Consider the following 20012-nt stretch of genomic DNA (forward strand, 5'->3'; position numbering starts at 1 on the left):
AACCGTGAATATTACGTATTTCAAATCGGTAGTAAGACTTGTATTTAAGAAATAAATAAAGGAGTGCTCATCTTTCGTAAATAACTAGGTGAGACTAACGTAAATATTACTTTTTCTAGTCATTCTAATTACTGAAGAAAGTTTCAGCTACACTACGTCGACGTTGAGCTCGAGAGACGCTAGGGAGATTGGCGAACGAATCTGCAAATAAACAAGGCCACTATAAATGGACTCAAGAGCACGCAACAAGCAATCTGCCACAGCTCTTTAACAACATATTGCCACACGACTAAACACACACAAGACCAGTTTAGTTTCAATGGACGTTCCAGTACACCATTTAAGAACTAGGAATAAATGCTAATCTGATCTATAAAACCATAAAATACCACAAAAGTAACAATATAACACCATTTATGACTTGCCGACTATTGCATACAAAACAGTAAGAGAAGAGATCTGTTATCGTCGGACGTATGTTTACCATGTTGTCTGTCTCTCCAGCCGTTGTTGCCACTTGATAAATGACGAAGATGCCGCTGCTTCCTTATTCAACAGCTGCTCACAGGCTGAACGGACCCATATCAGAATTCCGTTCCTCAGAAAAATCTGAAGATTTACGGGGAATCGAACCTGGGCCCTTCCGCATCAAATGCAGTGACGCTAACGATTCGGTTACGGAGAAGTAAATGTAAATAAATACAATAAAAACATAAAAACAATAAACTGAAGCAATGCACCTGCTATTTCCGGAGAAGTACTTTATCGGCTGCATGTACCTAGAAATAAAATTCTCCTCAGAATATAATGGAGAGGATCATCAATTAGAGAATGACAAATCGACGTGTAATAGAGAAAATAATGCATATTGTGATAAACTGGACGTCAAAAAGAATATTGAGCTACATAAAACTATGAACATTATTTTACTTGTGTAACGTTCCAGAATATAAAATAGCTTCATTTCGAACTTGTCTCGAAATCACAGCGCTCGTTTTTTCCGCTGATTTGTCTTCTTAGCGTAATGCCGTTTAGTGCGTGATGTACTCAAGATTCGGCAAATTTATATCTGTTTTATTTAATTTTGCGGCCGTATGCCCGTCGTGTTGCCAGATAGTTATTTATGCAAGTGAGGGAAGTTTCGCCACCTATCCGTGTATTATGTAAACCTTGTGTTTGTGACCGTGTTTCAACTGTATGCATATAGTATTTTCTGAGGCTGAAAGTTTAGACCAGCCCAGTATTTGCCTAAACAACTGAGGGAAAGTACACTACTGGCCATTAAAATTGCTACACCACGAAGATGACGTGCTACAGACGCAAAATGTAACAGACAGGAAGAAGATGCTGTGATACGCAAATGATTAGCTTTTCAGAGCATTCACAAAAGGTTGGCGCCGGTGGCGACACCTACAACGTGCTGACATTAGGAATGTTTCCAACCGATTTCTCATGCACATCCAGCAGTTGACCGGCGTTGCCTGGTGAAACGTTGTTGTGATGCCTAGTGTAACTTTGATAAATGCCGGATTGTAGCCTATCGCGATTGCGGTTTATCGTATCGCAACATTGCTGCTCGCGTTGATCGAGATCCAATGACTGTTAGCAGAATATGGAATCGGTGGGTTCAGGAGGGTTATACGGAACGCCATGCTGGATCCCATCGGCCTCGTATCATTAGCAGTCAAGGTGACAGGAATCGTATCAGCATGGCTGTAACGGATCGTGCAGCCACGTCTCGATGCCTGAGTCAACAGATGGGGACGTTTGCAAGACAATAACCATCTGCACGAACAGCTCGACGACGTTTGCAGCAACATGTATTATCAGCTCGGAGAGCATGGCTGCGGTCACCCTTGACGCTGCATCACAGACAGGAGTGCCTGTGATGGTGTACTCAACGACGAACCTGGGTACACGAATGGCAACACGTCATTTTTTCGGATGAATCCAGGTTTTGTTTACAGCATCATGGTGGTCGCATCCGTGTTTGGCGACATCGCGGTGAACGCACATTGGAAGCGTGTATTCGTCATCGCCATACTGGCGTATCACGCGGTGTGATGGTATGGGGTGCCATTTGTTACACATCTCTGTCACCTCTTGTTCGCATTGACGGCACTTTGAAGATTGGAAGTTTCATTTCAGATGTGTTATCCCCCGTGGCTCTACCCTTCATTCGCTCCCAGCGAAACCCTACATTTAAGCAGGATAATGCACGACCGCATGTTGCAGGTCATGTACGGGCCTTTCTGGATACAGAAAATGTTCGACTGCTGCCCTGGCCAGCACATTTTCCAGATTTCTCACCAATTGAAAAAACCGACTCGTCACAATACGCCCGTCACTACTCTTGATGAACTGTGGTGTCGAGTTGAAGCTGCATGGGCAGCTGTACCTGTACACGCCAACCAAGCTCTGTTTGACTCAATGCCCAGGCGTATGAAGGCTGTTATTACGGCCAGAGGTGATGGTTCTGGGTACTGATTTTTCAGGATCTATGCACCCAAATTGCGTGAAAGTGTAACCACATGTCAGTTCTAGTACAATAGATTTGTCCAACGAATACCCGTTTATCATCTGCATTTCTTCTTGGTGTAGCAATTTTAATGGCCAGTAGTGTACCCAAGGACAACCCAGAGGCTGGCTAGAACACCAGCTAACGGTTGAAAATTCCTCTGTGCAGATTCGATCCGGGTCTGGCTCATACTTCTGTCTTGCACACTAGTACGCTGCGCATTGCGCTGTACTATCGTCTCCAGTAAGTTGCTGTTACATGCGCTATGTTTTTGTTGTAGCGTAACGAGAGCGACGAGCGGCAGCTGATGCTTCGCGGGCTCAAGTTCGAGGCGTCCGGCATCTACACGTGCGAGGTGTCGACGATAGCGCCCATCTTCACCCGCAGCTCCGAGGAGGCGGAGGTCATCGTCATCCGTAAGTAGGAGCCGCGACTACACCTCGTAGCACGCATATCCACATGGCTGTCAGCCTTCTGTTTATACTTTTTAAGGGGCTCCGGAAAGGCTCAAAATCATGAAAAGTTCAATTTTTACTTTTTTGCGTTTTCTGAATCTGCAGACTATTACCTTTTAATAGATATATAATTTATTCAATTCCGAAGACTACAACTATTTTTAAATTTTTTTTGAAATGTGTTCTACATGGGCGTGACCCACTGTGGCGCTGTTAAACTGCTGTCAAATTGTGTTATTATTAACGTCCGTGATCATCAGGTACATTTTAGTGATGTGAGATAACGTATGTGTTGTGGCTAACCTGTGATGGTTCAATATATATCGCTGGTGTGATTGTCGATTGTTTCATGTTTATTTACTCTGTCGTTATCTCGAAAATATTCGTAATTAATTCTGTTTCTTGAGTCTCTGTTTTGTTGAAGTATAATAATGAGTAAAAGTAAAGATACTAGAAATCCTCTGAAGGCTTTTAAGAAAAGGAGAAATGTTGGAAAGCCAAAGGTATGTGTTATTACCGTAAATAATAACATTCTAACATGGTACGGGCGATGCTTGCTTTAGACAAGGAACGCCTTCGGGCTGCAGACAGGTCTGTAAAGAGTCTAGAAATACAAGCAAGAGTAAACAGGAGGAGGAACAAGAGGAAGCTGGAGGAGGAGTTTGCAGAGGATGAAGATAATCCATCCTATGGACCTGGAATGCACTAAAAAGTTAATCCAATCTTTGTCGCTCGATTCCCAAAACTTTTATTTTCTCATACTAATTAAATGTTTTCTAAGGATCTTCCAAACATATTTCTTTCAAACTTTCAGTAAATGTTACACAGTACCTTCTGCATAATTTAACACAGCCTTTTTCCAAAAAACTGTATATTTTTGAATATATAAATAAAAAATTGCAAAAAATATTCCAATAAATAATCTGTAAAAAGTTCAACTTCCTACCTCAAATACTTTGTGAGGAAAGGTGTAATTTATAAACGTTATTTTAACATTGCAAGTATAGGGTGTTCCAGAGCCCCTTAAATGAGGTTTTAAGTTTACTGTCCTCCTATGGTGATGATGTGCACGTAGTGGTACAACAATCAGCTTTTCGGCCTAACAGAATTACCAGGTAGGATGAATCTGTAATAGAAACAAAAAAATAATACTCCTCCGGCTTAAATTCTGAAGGTAACAAAGAGAGAATCATTAAATGACGGAAAGCTTATAGAATTACAAGTAACAGGTAGAATAATAAAATCAATGTGTCGTAATACAAAATTAAAACATTACAGCACAGTATGCGGCGGGGCGGGGTTGGTGCACTGCGTTGTGATTTAATTATTGATGTCCATCTGCCTCAGTATAGCGTCCATTCTCCGCCCGTTGCTCTGCATTCGTACGTACTATGTAGACGATGAGAAAAGCAGCGTTGAAGAAATTCACCGTCCATACTTACGATTAGAAAGTCCGCGTAACTCAAGTAACGAGATAAACCTGTAAATCTCTATTAACAACGGGCAAAGTGGGTGCTTCCTGCCTTCATTGAAAATGTTTGTTTGTAGATACTGATGTTTTATTACGGTACTTTTCATTTATGGTGTCACCAAGCCCACATTTACGTTGGTAGTACATCTGCTACTAGTTCGTGCAGCTTATATCACACGTAAGACAGCCAGAAATGTGCTAAGTCCAACCCGAAATATTGCGAGATTCACTCAGGCAATACTCTGTTACAGAACTAGTTCACATTTGGTCCTTTTCAGTGGATTCTTCAAAAAGAAGCTGCTCGCCAAAATGTTCTGTACATGCATACGGAACACGCCACGCAGAATTCTACACAAAGGCCGACAGTTTCACACGCGGTTTTTTCTGCAACTAACATACCAAAACCTCTCAAAACTTCACCGAAATGTCCATAATTGCATCTGCTAGCACGGCGATATAAACCTAGCGCGATTGAACCGTCATTTCTTCATCTTAAAGATAATTTTTTCGGACACATTTAACATGACCTTCTCGTCCGACAGCGACTCCACGACTGACTGAATGCCGTCCCTCACAGAACACGTAACTCATTCAACTGCGCGGGAAAGACCCCTCTCTCACTGGTTGATCAAAACGATCATCCAAACAGATTAACCTTTCATGGTCAATTTCATGCGCAAACCGCTCTACTCCAATCCGCATTCGCAGATGCATCTACGTCATTTCATATTACAAAAATTCACAAAATGTTCCTAAACCAACCGAAACGAAAATAAATGAAAACTATGCTTGAAATACACGTTAGAACTAAGTATCCTCTTACTATATTTCTGGCTGCCTTAGTACAAAAGCAAACGCTCCTAGACATACGTCATCCACCAGTTAGGGGGATTCACCATTTTCAGGACATCCTGGTTACATAACACTTGCTAGTTACGGATGGTGTAATACATTATAAAATTGGAATTTGACGAATGTCCCCACATACACACTCAGATTCACTCTCATCTACACCCACCCTTACACTAAATATAAATATGAAGTTTTAAACTATTGTTTCCATTACGAAACCAAAATCATTACAAGTTTAGAATCAAAATTCCTTAAAAATAACTTGTGCGCACTGAGAGTGCTGTTATTGTTTTCAAATAACAAAGAAACTTAAACTGTCATCATTCCTATGTGAATTTACTGTACTAAGTGACGGTTAAGTACTTTTTAATAGGTTTCTTATATTTCGAAAACTATTAAAGTTATCCGCATGAAAATTTTACACGCTGTTCTTCTAAATTATAAAAGTTCCTATACTAAATTTGAAAACAAACAGATCATATTTATTATAGTTATTTAGTTTCTTGGGTGAGAGGAATAAGTGATCTTAGTACGCTCCACACAGAGCAGTTCTCACGGTCCGCACACCGCGAAAGATGGCATTACGACGCCAGCAGCCGACTACACAATGTCCGGGGCCTGGAGGCTTCATTGCCAGCTTCCAATACAGCCTGACCTAACGGAATAAAGCTTACTGCAAAACTCTGTAGCCGTGTAAATAGCTGTGGCATTACAAGTAGTCAAAGACGAAACTTTATATGCGATGATTAACATAAGTCGTAGCAAAAGAAGAAGGGAAAGTACTGAAGGGAATCTGGATGAGACGAAAGTCTAATGAGTTATTCAAAAATTTGAATGAAATCTCAAACACTTTCAGGTAAAGATGATTCCAATTTTATCGACATGCATGGTAATAGACTGATCAAAGAGATTCTCTACTTTCCCGCCTATATCAAAGTAAAAAAAAAAATTCTTGATATTGAAAATGATTCTTAGGAAATAAACGTTGCAAACAAAATTCTACACAACAGATCCGAATTCAAAACTTTAATTGAAAAGCATCAGTTTAAATCAAACCAAGTCTTGCCAAGTCTTACATCTAAGAGAATACGGGCAGAAGAACGTAAGAAAACGACAGTGAAGAGGTGAGGAAACATTGGGAGAAGAAGTAAGCAAGAACATCAGGGAAATAAGTTCAACCGTGCTCTTTACCAGGGCATACAAATGTAAAAAGGGAGAATAGATTGTCACCATTATTGCTTAATTTCAGATTAGGAAAAATGGTAATGACCTCGAATTTCGAAGGAAAAAGTAACAAAACTGTAGCAGCTATTCTGGGAAGAAAATAAATACAATTAAAATAAACTGCCGGCTACTACAGATATTTTGCACGACTTTCAGAAAAGGTGAGAGAAGCAGTCAGTCCAGTAAGTCTTCCTGGAAAAAATAGTGAATAGGAATGACATCAAAATTTCGGTTAAAACAACAAAATTCACGAGAAACATGAAAAACGCACCTAGATTCAAGGAAATATTCTTAGATGAAATGCAGGGAGTTAATAAATTGATATATCATGGGGATACTACGTAGCTGATTGGTCTAGATAAATGTACAGCACATGAACACTTAATAAAATGGAAGGAACATGTGATCTGACAGACTATCTATAACGAGAAATGCCTCTCTAGAAAAACAAAACTAAAACACTATACAGTGGCAAGACCTGAACCTTTATCTGCATATGAGTGTTCAATGACGAATTGTTAGCTACTTGTTGCGGTACTTGAAATGCGGGTCGCTAGAAAAATAGTGGATGCAATAAAAGCTACAGACGGTTGCAAAATGATGAATAAATAGATGTACGAAAATTAGATTAGAAAACAGATGTTCTCAAAAGAGAGAAAATCATAAAATAGTATTTGATGCAGTAAAACCACTTCATTCGTTTGTATATTAGTAACTGATCTGACTGTCTCCATGTACTCGATGGAGAAGATCACGGTATACAAAAGTTGTTCGCTTCTCCGTAATTCTCCATTGCTTTGCTTCAACTCAACAATTAAATTGAGACGATTTCCATCCAACGGGTAATATACCAGTGTTGCATCACGTATCATCTGCCGCAGCGCTGGTGATGAAGCTGATTTCCCACGGAACCAGTAATGTGTCCCAGCCACCCAGACAGATTCTTTAAAGAATCGAACTCCAACATGTAAAGTAGCTTTAAACGACTGATTTCCTTATAAATGAATTACTGTGTTAACCCAAGCAATACTAAGATCTTTTCCATTACACGCCTTACCAAGTGTGGGACTGGGGTGCTTTATACTCGCCCAAAAAGAAAACGATGTTGAATTATATTAACGAGATACTTTTTGAAGAGGTTCTGATGTGTAGGTAGGGAACACAACCTGAAAATACCTTTTAGCACACTCTTAAGAAATTCAGTGCACTTCAGTAACGTGTAGCCTGCTACTGACTTTACGACAACCACAAAAATTTCCTTAATTTTGTTGACTTTGGCTCTCAATTAATTTTTAAAGAGAAAATGAATTGTAAGTAAGGCCCCGAACCCGTAAATATTTAATACAGCATTCGTTAGAGAAAGTGACGCATGCTTCGGAGACTTAAACATTTGTATAACTCTAATTACTTTTTCTCAAACCCCACCCTACGGGGAGAGAGGGAGAGTTTTAGTTTTAGCGAATCGTAATGTACGTGGTGTGGCCATAAAATAACAGAACCAATGCTGTCGCAAAGTAACTACGCAAGAGCCGAAGGTGAGTGACCAATTGCTGTAAAGCGTGAAACCTTCTCAATCGAATGCAGCATCTCTGGTGTCTGGCCTTCGCCAGTGTAAGAGTTGTTATTTTATTTTGCCGGAAAAATGATCAACGTAGTAACTGAGCAACGAATTGAGTTAAAATTTCACATGAAACTTGGAATAACTGCTACTGAAACCTACTTTTTACTAAGAGAATTATTGTGAAGAATTTTTACCATTTACCCTGGATTCTGAGTGGTTCAAGTGCTTACAAGATGCCCGAGAAGGACGCCCTTCAACATCAAAATTGTTGGAAATATCGAAAAACATGTAATCTTATTCGATCTGACCGTTGGTTGAATGTTCGATCGATTGCCTAAACAATAGAAACTGACAAAGAAAGCTTAAGATCAACTGAATATGGAAAAAGTGTGTGCGAACCTGGAACCGAAATCTCACGATCGAACAAAAAACAGCATGAGAAAATGTTCCTAATGACATTGAATATCACTGAAAATGACCCTTATTTCTTCGAAAGAGTGATAACATGGTTTTTCGCTTATCGTCCAGAAACTAAGCGCCAGTCCATGCATGTGAAGGGCCCAACTTCAGAGACAGCGAAACGAACTGGAATGAGCAAATCAAGATCCAAAGAAATGATTTTTTTTGTTTCGTTATTCATGGAATTGTGTATCTTCATTGGTATCCTGAAGGTGGACCTGTTAATCAACATTAGTATCTCGATATGAAGATGGCATCTGTTCTTTCGGACATGTCTGATTTGCCTGAAATCTTACGGGACTCTGGATTGTCTACCGTGAGTAATGAATGTATTGGTCAGGGACACTATGAATGTAGTGTGCGGACATTAAGTAGGGAATGTGGGTCTCACGTGGAGCGTGCCGGCGATAAGTCCCTGCAGTAGCACTATCCTCTGTGCCCTCGGTGGCTCAGATGGATAGAGCGTCTGCCATGTAAGCAGGAGATCCCGGGTTCGAGTCCCAGTCGGGGCACACATTTTCAACTGTCCCCGCTGATATATATGAACGCCCGTCAGCAACTAATGGTATTAATTTAATTGTAATTTCATTGTTATCTTGAGGTTTACGTTCAACTCCGTGAGAAAGTAAGAAAAAAACAAGTCCACTGTGGAAGAACATGTCACGGGTTCTGCATCAGGACAAACACAAGCTCATACAGTATTGTCTGTTAAGAGTTGTCTAGCTAAGTGCAGCTCCCAATGTTAGACCACTTCCTTATTCTCCTGACCTAGCGCCATGTGAATAATCTATTCCCCGGGAGCAACTCTGCGCTAAAACGAACAAGATTTCAGTCCGTTGAAACAGTGAAAGAAAAATCGGGACACGTCGTCAAGGGACGCAGAGACGAAGACTTGTAGCACTTTTTTCATCGACTGAGAGTTATCATGGAGCGTTGTAGAGGTAGAGGAGAGGAGTATATTGACGGTGACAAGAACTAAATTTATATGCTTTTGAAATAAAATGTTTTACAGCAATAGTACGTTTAACAGCCACACCTGTTGGAATAGGTGCGCGCTCTCAAAATATCCCACAGAGCACTGCACTGTGACCCAGACAGGGAATGGTATTCCCTGGCGGACAGCGGTATGGGCAGTAACTCAACTCCGCGTTCATGAAATGCTTCGCTGAATGCCGGCAGGAGGGACGCCGCTGTTCGCTACTTGCATTCAGTGACTCAGTCGGTATGGCCGCGTAGGACAGAGCGGCACGGGAGCTATTGCCATGTGCGTGTACATGCATACCTTCCAGCAGAACTCTCCGACTATACGGCATACGGACTCGGACTGGGCTAAGTGTACATAGGAATGAAACACGTATAGTTCACATCTAAAACTGCACTTTAAAGTATCTCAGCAGCTATATTTTAATATTCCTGTGATCTGATCCCGGAAGGCGGATTCCATATCCCAGTATCAGCTGCAGGTTGACTAGCGGCTTCCGCAGGTGACAATATATTTCTTTTCATATTTCGCGTTGTTATTGACGGAATTCAAAAATTTAAAATGCTTTCGTAACATACTCGCCAATAGATACAGTCGTAAGTTTAAAGTTTAACCCAGCAAGAAAAGCACTATAGTTAGTATTACGTGTTTGTGTTCAGGCAGCGTAACTGACAGCGCGAAAATACCCGGACTTCATTCGTCCAGTATTTGAGTGTGGGATCACTTAGCCGCTTCCAAGAAACTTCACAGATAGTTTCAAAGCTTCACTAGAGTCTTTCTCACTAGCATCTCGCATAAAATGATGAAAGAAAAAAGGTTTATCGCTTACTAAATTTTCGCTGTTCATTCAGTAAAACTTTAGTACCAAATATGTTTTTCTTTATTACTGTTTTATTACCGATTCTGTTCGCAACAAAGGGAGACGTGGTTACTTAGGGAAAGACATATTTCCGTGAGGATAGGGCCTTACTCAGTTACCGTTGGTTGCTCAGTTTGTTTCCTTTAAATCACGTACACTTTATTTGGAACTAATTGCACATAAGGTTGACAGTAAGGAACAATTATCAAATTTGACTATTAAGACACAATGTCTAATAAAAAAATTCTTAAACAAGTTGCACCCACGGCTGAAGGCCTTATTGATCAGAAATTCAAATTATTTGTTGGCAGACGGCCCCAATAGTAATTACTCAATAGCAATTGGATGGCTGAAAACCTAGATAGGAAATTCTTACTAAAATATTATAAAAAATGGATAATCATATTAAGAGACAATATCTAATTAAAAGTTCTTAAGATAAATTGCATTCACAGCTGAAGGCCTTATTGACAGTCACCATAATCTGACCAAATCAGCCGGCCGCGGTGGCGGTGCGGTTCTAGACGCTCCAGTCCGGCGCCGCGCTGCTGCTACGGTCGCAGGTTCGAATCCTGCCTCGGGCATGGCTGTGTGTGATGTACTTAGGTTAGTTAGGTTCAAGTAGTTCTAAGTTCTAGGGGACTGATGACCACAGCAGTTGAGTCCCATAGTACTCAGAGCCATTTGAACCATTTTTTGACCAAATCAGGGGAGAAGTAGTCCTCAGACAGTGCTCCAAGGATGGACCTGGGAAAGTCGTTCAACTTCGTAAACGATGGGTGAGACAGCCAAGAGTTGCATTCACTTAACCGGATGGCAACTGAAACTAATGACAGTTTAAACGCCGGCCAACCCTCTTGCAGTATCTATCTGATGTCTGATAACCAACACACCGATGGAGTAGATGTTAATCGTTTCCTAAGATATCTAGTTTCTTAACAAAAAATTTAATTTTTTAAAGTTAGTTGTTGTTATTTAATTTTTAACTATAAATATTAACCGGCGGACAGCACTGCGTCTTCTGAATTAAGTGTTTAGAACATCCAGAAGCAGAAGGACCTACTACGACCAAAGTAGTCCAAAAGAAACAATTATCCAAACCACAATCAAGGACGCTGTCGAACTAGAGGCCTTACCGAACAGCAGCGGTAAGGTGAGGAAAGGTACACTGCCTCGAAAATGCGCTAATCTCCAGAGCAGGTCACTGGCCAGGTTAGCGGCCAGTAGGCAGGAAAATACCGCTGGTTGAACTTCATCAATAAACACAAGGCACTCAATGATTAATAATAAAAGGTGGAGGGTGGTTCATTAATTTCGCCAACTCCAGACACTCAACTCATTGCTCATCGTCTCAGGGACCCTGCGAGCAGCAACGCGCGAACAAACGGTGTTTTCTAAAAATTGCAGACGTTTCACTACTGGGTTAATGTTCACTCAACTCAAACATCCTGGTTCCGGTGGAGAACGAGGTTGTGGCCCTCGCAACTACAGCCCCTCGGTCCGGCAATGCCTGAATGCCACCAGCGCTGTCGGACCTCACCGCTGCTCCGTCCCAACCGAACTGAGTGACCCACCCGACCTGGAAAACGCTTTACGTCCTTCCAAAGACAGTACCACCGTACTAGATATCGATAAACGCTGCTGCTGCCACTCGTGGACAGATAACGTTAGCAAGTGTAGTGGCGCCAGTAAACACAAGAAGAAAACGAGACGCCACTATCCCTATTACACGATGCCAACCTACCAACGGCACCAACGCGAGCCGCACACGGCTCACACAGTTTGCAAACAGAATTCACATACAGCAGTTGGTGTATATGCAAAATTCCATCATCGTAAGACACATAATTCAGGAAATATGTTATGATAGTTAGGTGCATGAAAAACTAGCTTCTGCTAAAAATGGCGGGCAATAAATGTTCAACATCAGGCACGGTGTTTTAAAGTATGACTTTTCTAGTACTTACACAATTTTCAACACACTTTTCAGACGCTACCTACATGCCTCACCAAAAGTACATGCAAAATAATATCATTGTACGAAAAATAGTGCAGAAGATATAACGTCGTAAACATTTAGCTGCGTGAAAAACTTGCTTTTGCCTAAAATGGAGCGCAAATTACCCAGACGAAATTCATCCACTGTTTAGTAATTAGATTACTAACGGGTTCTAACAAACTTAACCCTAATTTCGAATCTTTTCTTAACATTTTCTTGCTTACATACTTCACATCAAATATTTAATACATAATATTTGCAACCGTTTTATAGTATGAGATCGATTCTTTAAAGCATTTGGGGTTTACTGCTATGCTGTGATACGTGAATAGTATTTGATCTTTCTATAATGACGCGTTGAAACTGAAACAAGTAATACTAACAAGACAATTAAAATGCTGAGTGTTAAAAAAGAATACTATTATCGTCGAAATAGTCATCACAAGGAAGTATATAGGGTGGTACAGTGATCGTGACTGGGCCAATATCTCACGAAATAAGCGTCAAACGAAAAAACTACAAAGAACGAAACTTGCCTAACTTCAAGGGGGGAAACCAGATGGCGCTATGGTTGGCCCGCCGGATGGCGCTGCCATAGGTCAAACGGATATCAACTGCGTTTTTTTTTAAATAGGAACCCCCATTGTTTGCATATTGGTGTATTACGTAAATAAATATGAATGTTTTAGTTGGGCCACTTCTAATTGGTTTGTGATAGACGACGCTGTAATAGTCACAAACATATGGCTTACAATTTTAGACGAACAGTTGGTAACAGGTAGGTTTATTTAAATTAAAATACAGAACGTACGAACGTTTGAACATTTTATTTCGGTTGTTCCAATGTGATACATGTATCTTTGTGAACTTGTTTCTGAAAACCCCGGCCAGAGTGGCTGAGCGGTTGTAGGCTCTACAGTCTGGAACCGCGCGACCGCTACGGTAGCAGGTTGGAATCCTGCCTCGGGCATGGATGTGTGTGATGTCCTTAGGTTAGTTAGGTTTAAGTAGTTCTAAGTTCTAGGGGACTGATGAGCTCAGAAGTTAAGTCCCATAGTGCTCAGAGCCATTTGAACCATTTCTGAGAACGCATGCTGTTACAGCGTGGTTACCCGTAAATACCACATTAATGCAATAAATGCTCAAAATGATGTCCGTCAACCTTAATGCGTTTGGCACTATTTGGAACGACAGTCCTCTCAATAGCGAGTAGTTCGCCTTCCGTAGTCTTCGCGTATTGTCAGGCGTTGTCGGTGGATCAAAATAGCAAATATCCTTCAACTCTCCCCACAGAAAGAAATCCGGGGATGTCGGATCCGGTGAACGTGTGGGCCATGGTATGGTGCTTCGACGACCAATCCACCTGTCATGAAATATGCTATTCAATTCCGCTTTAATCGCACGCGAGATATGTGCCGGACATCCATCATGTTGGAAGTACATCGCCATTCTGTCATGCAGTGAAACATCTTGTAGTAACATCGGGAGAACATTACGTAGGAAATCAGCATACATTGCACCATTTAGATTGCCATCGATAAAATGGGGGCCAATTATCCTTCCTCCCATAATGCCGCACCATACATTAACCCACCAAAGTCACTGATGTTCCACTTGTCGCAGCCATCGTGGATTTTCCGTTGCCCAATATGGATATTATTCCGGTGTACGTTACCGCTTTTGGTGACTGACGCTTCGTCGCTAAATACATAGAACGCGTGCAAAAAATCTGTCATCGTCCCGTAATTTCTCTTGTCCCCAGTGGCAGAACTGCACACGACGTTCAAAGTTGTCGCCACGCAGTTCCTGGTGCATAGAAATATGGTACAGGTGCAATCGATGTTGATGTAGCGTTCTCAATATCGACGTTTTTGAGATTCCCGATTCTCGCGTAGTTTCTGTGCTACTGATGTGCGGATTAGCAGCGACAGCAGCTAAAACACCTACTTGGACATCATTTGCTGCAGGTCGTGGTTGACGTTTCACATGTGGCTGAAAACTTCCTGCTTCCTTAAATAGTTTAACTATCTGGCTAACGGTCCGGACACTTGGATGATGTCATCCAGGGTACCAAGCAGCATAGACAGTACACGCCCGTTGGGCATTTTGATCACTATATCCATGCGTCAACACGATATCGACCTTTTCCGCAATTGGTAAACGGTCCATTTTAACACGGGTAATGTATCACAAAGCAAATACCTTCTGCACTAGCGGAATGTTACGCGATATCACGTACTTATACGTTTGAGACTATTACAGCGCCATCTATCACAAAGGAAAAAAAGTGGTCCAACTAAAACATTCATATTTCTTTACGTACTACACGAATATGTAATAAAAAATGTGGGTTCCTATTTAAAAAACGCAGTTGATATCCGTTTGACCTACGGCAGCGCCATCTAGCGGGCCGACCATAGCGCCATCTGGTTTACCCCTTCAAGTTAGACGAGTTTCGTTCTTTGTAGTTTTTTGTTTGGTGCTTATTTCGTTAGATATTAGGCCTGGTCACTATCAGTGGACCACGAGTATGGGTGAAATTGTTTTCTCTCAGCCTGCTACGGCTTCCAACTTCATAAAAATAAAGGATGGTGCTAAACGCTTCTGTCATTGGCATAATCTGACATTGTGATCTGAATATTATTAGTCACTGCTGCAACGTAAAGCAATAAATAAACACTTGTATTGTTCAGTATTTACTGGCTGTCAAACTTCAATGCAGTACAAATCGCCGCATCCCTGTTCCGGAAAAAAATTTTCATCAAGAAAGTAAACGACGCTTGAATTGCGTTCCGCGTGACGTTAGCCAACAGCAGTACAGAGATTCCGAATGTTAGCGAATTTGAATCATCAGCTTCACTGGAGGACCATATAATTAAAGGACTGTATTGTCGTTCAGATCTGTTCAACATATACAGAGAAGCACTTATTATCAACAATTAACACACTCAAAAGAAAACATACATATTCGCCCTTTAGCGTAGGAGGCGCGCGGGCCCCAACCCTCGTACAACAGCAGCCCGACCGAGTGTTTTTTCACAGCTGTTTTCCCTCTCATCGTGTCAATCGTGGCGAGTGTCCCGTTAGCCACCCTTGGCGGGTGTCATCCGGGCCATTGTCCGTCAGGTACGAATAACTCGACAGAGGGCAGCACTCTTCAACAACTCGATGGAATGTAGCGACCAAACGCTGAGGTTTTCGTGTCTTTCACCTGCAGTCGAACACTGCTGGAGGAATTCTATGGCGGTAGAGCAAGGCCAGACAGTGTAATTGGCACGGTCCAATGGAGCGGTCCTGTGTCGCACTCCGAATAAAACTGCAGTGGGAGACAGTAACTTAAAAGGCCACTGCGCCTGGTTGTCATCACTGATTTAGCCCAAATGATATATCCAGGGCTTGTCCAGAAATGACATTGACAGAAGTGGAAGCTCCAGATGACCAAGCGCTTAGAAAGAAAAATAGCATTTATGGCGTGAGTCTGGGGATGTGTGAGCCAGTTACGTTAGCGTGGGTTCCAGGCCACCACTTTAGCAGCGGAGAGAGCATAGAACGGTAATCCGGAGATTAATCCTATGGCCCTGGGGTGGAGTACGTAACTGGCAACTTTTTTCCAAATTTTTACCTTGCTTAATTTGCAGCGGGGCAACGGCCTTGCCGCAGTGGATACACCGGTTGCCATGAGATCATCGAAGTTAAGCGCTCTCGGGCGTGGTCGGCACTTGGATGGGTGACCATCCAGGCCGCCATGCGCTGTTGCCATTTTTCGGGGTGCACTCAGCCTCGTGATGCCAATTGAGGAGCTACTCGACGGAATAGTAGCGGATTCGGTCAAGAATACCATCATAACGACTGGGAGAGCGGTGTGCTGACCCCACGCCCCTCCTATCCTCATCCTCCACCGAGGATGACACGGCGGTCGGGTGGTCCCTGTGGGCCACCCGTGGCCTCACGGAGTGCTTTTTTAATTTACAGCGCAATATGGAAAATTATTCCAAGAGAGACTGCTGTCTCTATTGGACCGAGGATTCAAGAAACGTTGGATGAGTACGAGGAAAAATCGTGTAGGAACGTCCTCATTACTTCGTCAAAATCTAACATTATACAAAAATTTTTTGACTGGTGTGACGAAGCTCTATGTGCAGGAGAACAAATTTTTCACTTAACTGACCCGTGGGAAAATCACACAAATCCACAAAAACTCAATGAGAATTTTCGAGGTAAAGAAGAACTGCCACTGCGCAGAATTAAAATTATTCCCGCAAAATGCACTCCGCTGATGCATCCGTACGATGTCTATTTTTATCATTAGTTTATGAATTTGATCAAAAAGTTTCAAAACCGCTACGATCTCATCGAGAGACAAAAGGAAATCACAATTCGAGAAGGCTACATAAAAACGCATTCTATTGTACATCATCAACTATCATCGCCAGTAAAAAAAAAAACAGTTTATTGTACATTATCTGCTATCTTCGCCAGTATTTGGCGAAGTGTTGTGTTATGTGTGGTTTGCTGCCAAACTGTACGACGAAAGAGAACCTTCTATATACGTGACCAAGTTTGTTTTTCTATAGAAACTTTAACGCGACCACGTAATTATAAAAATACGGTGTTTGTAATGGGTGCAATACGCCCAGAAAATTACTGCTTCCCTTCTTGTTACGATGAATATCACAATAGCACGTGTAAATAATGAACTGTAGAATAACAAAAGTATTTAATTTTATGAGAGAAGTTTTTGTGCATGGGTTATAGGCCATTTCTTAAAATTTATTGCCAGCACCAAATTTTCCTTCGCTCCTTTTAATGATATTTAAGAAAATACTAACCAACTCAATTTATTCGCAGTACAAAATTTACCTTTGCTTTTCCTTTGAATGATAGCCGGCCGCGGTGGTCTAGTGGTTCTAGGCGCGCAGTCCGGAACCGCGGGACTGCTTAGGTCGCAGGTTCGACTCCTGCCTCGGGAATGGATGTGTGTGATGTCCTTAGGTTAGTTAGGTTTAAGTAGTTCTAAGTTCTAGGGGACTGATGACCACAGCAGTTAAGTCCCATAGTGATGAGAGCCATTTGAACCATTTGAATGATATTTATGAAAAATATTAATTAATATAATTTACACTGAGGTGACAAATGTCATGGGATACCTTCATGCTGCCTCTATAGCCGTCCATAATTGAGAAAGTGTTGCCGTTGCAGGTCTTTGTGCACGAACTGACTTCTCGATTATGTCTGATAAATCTCCGATGGAATTCATATCGGGTTATCTGAAATCTTTCGCTCGAACTGTCCAGAAAGTTCTTCAAATCGGTCGCGAATAATTGTGGTCCTTTGATACGGTGCGTTGTCATCCACAAAAATTATATCGTTGTTTGGAACATGAAGTCCATGAATGGCTGCAAATGGTCTCCAGTAGCCTAACATAACGATTCCCAGTCAATGATCGGATCGGTTGGGCCAGAGAATCCATTCCATTACATGTTAACACACCACCAGCTTGCCCATTGCCTTATTGCCAACTTGGGTGCATGGAGTCATGGGGTCTGCGCCACAGTCGAACCCTACCATCGGCTCTTACCAACTGAAATCGGAACTCATCTGACCACGCCACGCTTTTGCAGTCGTCCAGGCTGCAACCGATATGATACCGAGTCCAGGAGAGGCGCGGGGTCGTGCTGTTAGCAAATGCACTCGCGTCTGTCGTTTGTTGTCATAATCCATCAACGCCAGATTTAGCCATAACGTCATAACGGATACGTTCATCGTACGTTCCACATTGATTTCTGTAGTTATTTCTGTTGTGGGTTGGCAGGAGAGCCAACACCGGTTTTGAGAGCAAGCCGAAAGGCACGCGTTTTAGCTTACGTAGGCTGGCGTGAGGTCTGGAACAGGACAAGATAAATTAGACTTTAGCAAAAAAGGCCGTAGCTGTTGGAATACTTAACTTTAATCCGTAAATGGTGAACGTCGCTCTTGACGGTACATGTTTTACAGCATCAATAGTAACTGGTAATGGCGCCTTGCTAAGTCGTAGCAAATGACGTAGCTGAAGGCTATGCTAACTATCGTCTCGGCAAATGACAGCGTATTTTGTCAGTGAACCATCGCTAGCAAAGTCGGTTGTACCACTGCGGCGAGTGCTAGGAAGTGTCTCTAGACCTGCCGTGTGGCGGCGCTCGGTCTGCAATCACTGATAGTGGCGACACGCGGGTCCGACGTATACTAACGGACCGCGGCCGATTTACAGGCTATCACCTAGCAAGTGTTCTTATGTCCACCGTCACCAACAGCTGTCATGGGTACAACATTATATTGTTTTGTTATTGTAGCTTTTATTTTAAATGTTTTCAGCCATGTTACCATCTCTTTGCATCGAAATACTTCTGAAGATGTATTATAATTGTATTTCAATGCTTACATCCTGAAGACTGTCTAAATTATAGACCGAAACTAGTTGCCAACCAAAACAAACATCTGTAGCCATCGAGACTGTTTCACTAAAAATTTTAATATTTTACACCGATCGCTGCTCACTCTCCATCGAAAGAATGGTTTCTAAAATTTTAATTTCCATAGGTAGTCAGATATTTCGAGAGTACAAGAAATTTAGGGTGATCAGGAAGAAAATTATAGAAATTGAACGTAAACATACATTATAATAACAAACAATGCTTGGCTAATCATGTTATACCTAAATACGCTACAATCAACATCAAATATGGCTCTTGTATTATGTCCAAAAGAGATGCAATATCCTGTGGATAAAGTGAGAGATTAGACATGTTTAAAAAGTGCACTAATAGTGAAATGTATAAATTACGTCTTTCCTGACATAATAGAATTTCTCCAGTATTTTTTTCTACGTTACTTCACATTACATATGAGATTTCTTGCAAAAAGAGATTTCTGAAAAATGTCGTAAGGGAATTGATACACTAATTGAAAGCAGCATCATGTTTTAAATAAGTGTCCCAGAAATGTGTTTGTACTTTATCCAAATGTTTCCAGTCTTACTGATATTCAGTGTACTGTCACATAGATGAAGCTACTGAGAAGGGGCTGAAACATAATTTAACACCTGTGTTTAATGAAAAATGGTTTAAATGGCTCTGAGCACTATGGGACTTAACTTCTAATTTCATCAGTCCCCTAGAACTTAGAACTACTTAAACCTAACCAACCTAAGGACATCACACACATCCATGCCCGAGGCAGGATTCGAACCTGCGACCGTAGCGGTCGCGCGGTTCCAGACTGTAGCGCCTAGAACCGCTCGACCAACCCGGCCGGCTGTATTTAGTAAAGCAAATGTGAAGTGCATCATAGCTGATGTTAGACTAGCGGCCAAGTGTTCCTGACGTAGAAACTCTTACGTTTGTAAAACTGCATCTAAAACTGGGAAAATAACAAATATAAAGTAGTCAAAAGTATTAATAATAACCTCATATACGGAAATGCGATAATACCTAAAGCGGATAAGGGCGACACTAATTACAGATAGCGAGCGTGATTATATTTATAAACCTTTACAGTCCTTTACGGGGAACTAATATCACAATAGCTTATAACTGCATTTGTTGCGAACCATGATATTATAATTTTGCGTCTATTTTACATGGATATGACATAATT

General features: G+C 41.6%; 1 protein-coding gene and 1 non-coding gene across 2 annotated transcripts in view; both read left to right on the forward strand.

The window, feature by feature from the left end:
- Positions 1–20012, forward strand: part of LOC126092448 (uncharacterized) — a 642436-nt gene that overhangs the window by 386682 nt on the left and 235742 nt on the right. Inside the window, exon 3 of the mRNA XM_049908050.1 lies at positions 2799–2934. Coding sequence (XP_049764007.1) covers positions 2799–2934 — 136 coding nt within the window. The remainder of the gene's footprint in view (positions 1–2798; positions 2935–20012) is intronic.
- On the forward strand, positions 8978–9052 carry Trnat-ugu (transfer RNA threonine (anticodon UGU)). Its single transcript has one exon. It is a non-coding gene; the product is annotated as a tRNA-Thr (tRNA).

This window comes from Schistocerca cancellata, chromosome 7, assembly GCF_023864275.1.
Source record: "Schistocerca cancellata isolate TAMUIC-IGC-003103 chromosome 7, iqSchCanc2.1, whole genome shotgun sequence".
Lineage (NCBI taxonomy): Eukaryota > Metazoa > Arthropoda > Insecta > Orthoptera > Acrididae > Schistocerca > Schistocerca cancellata.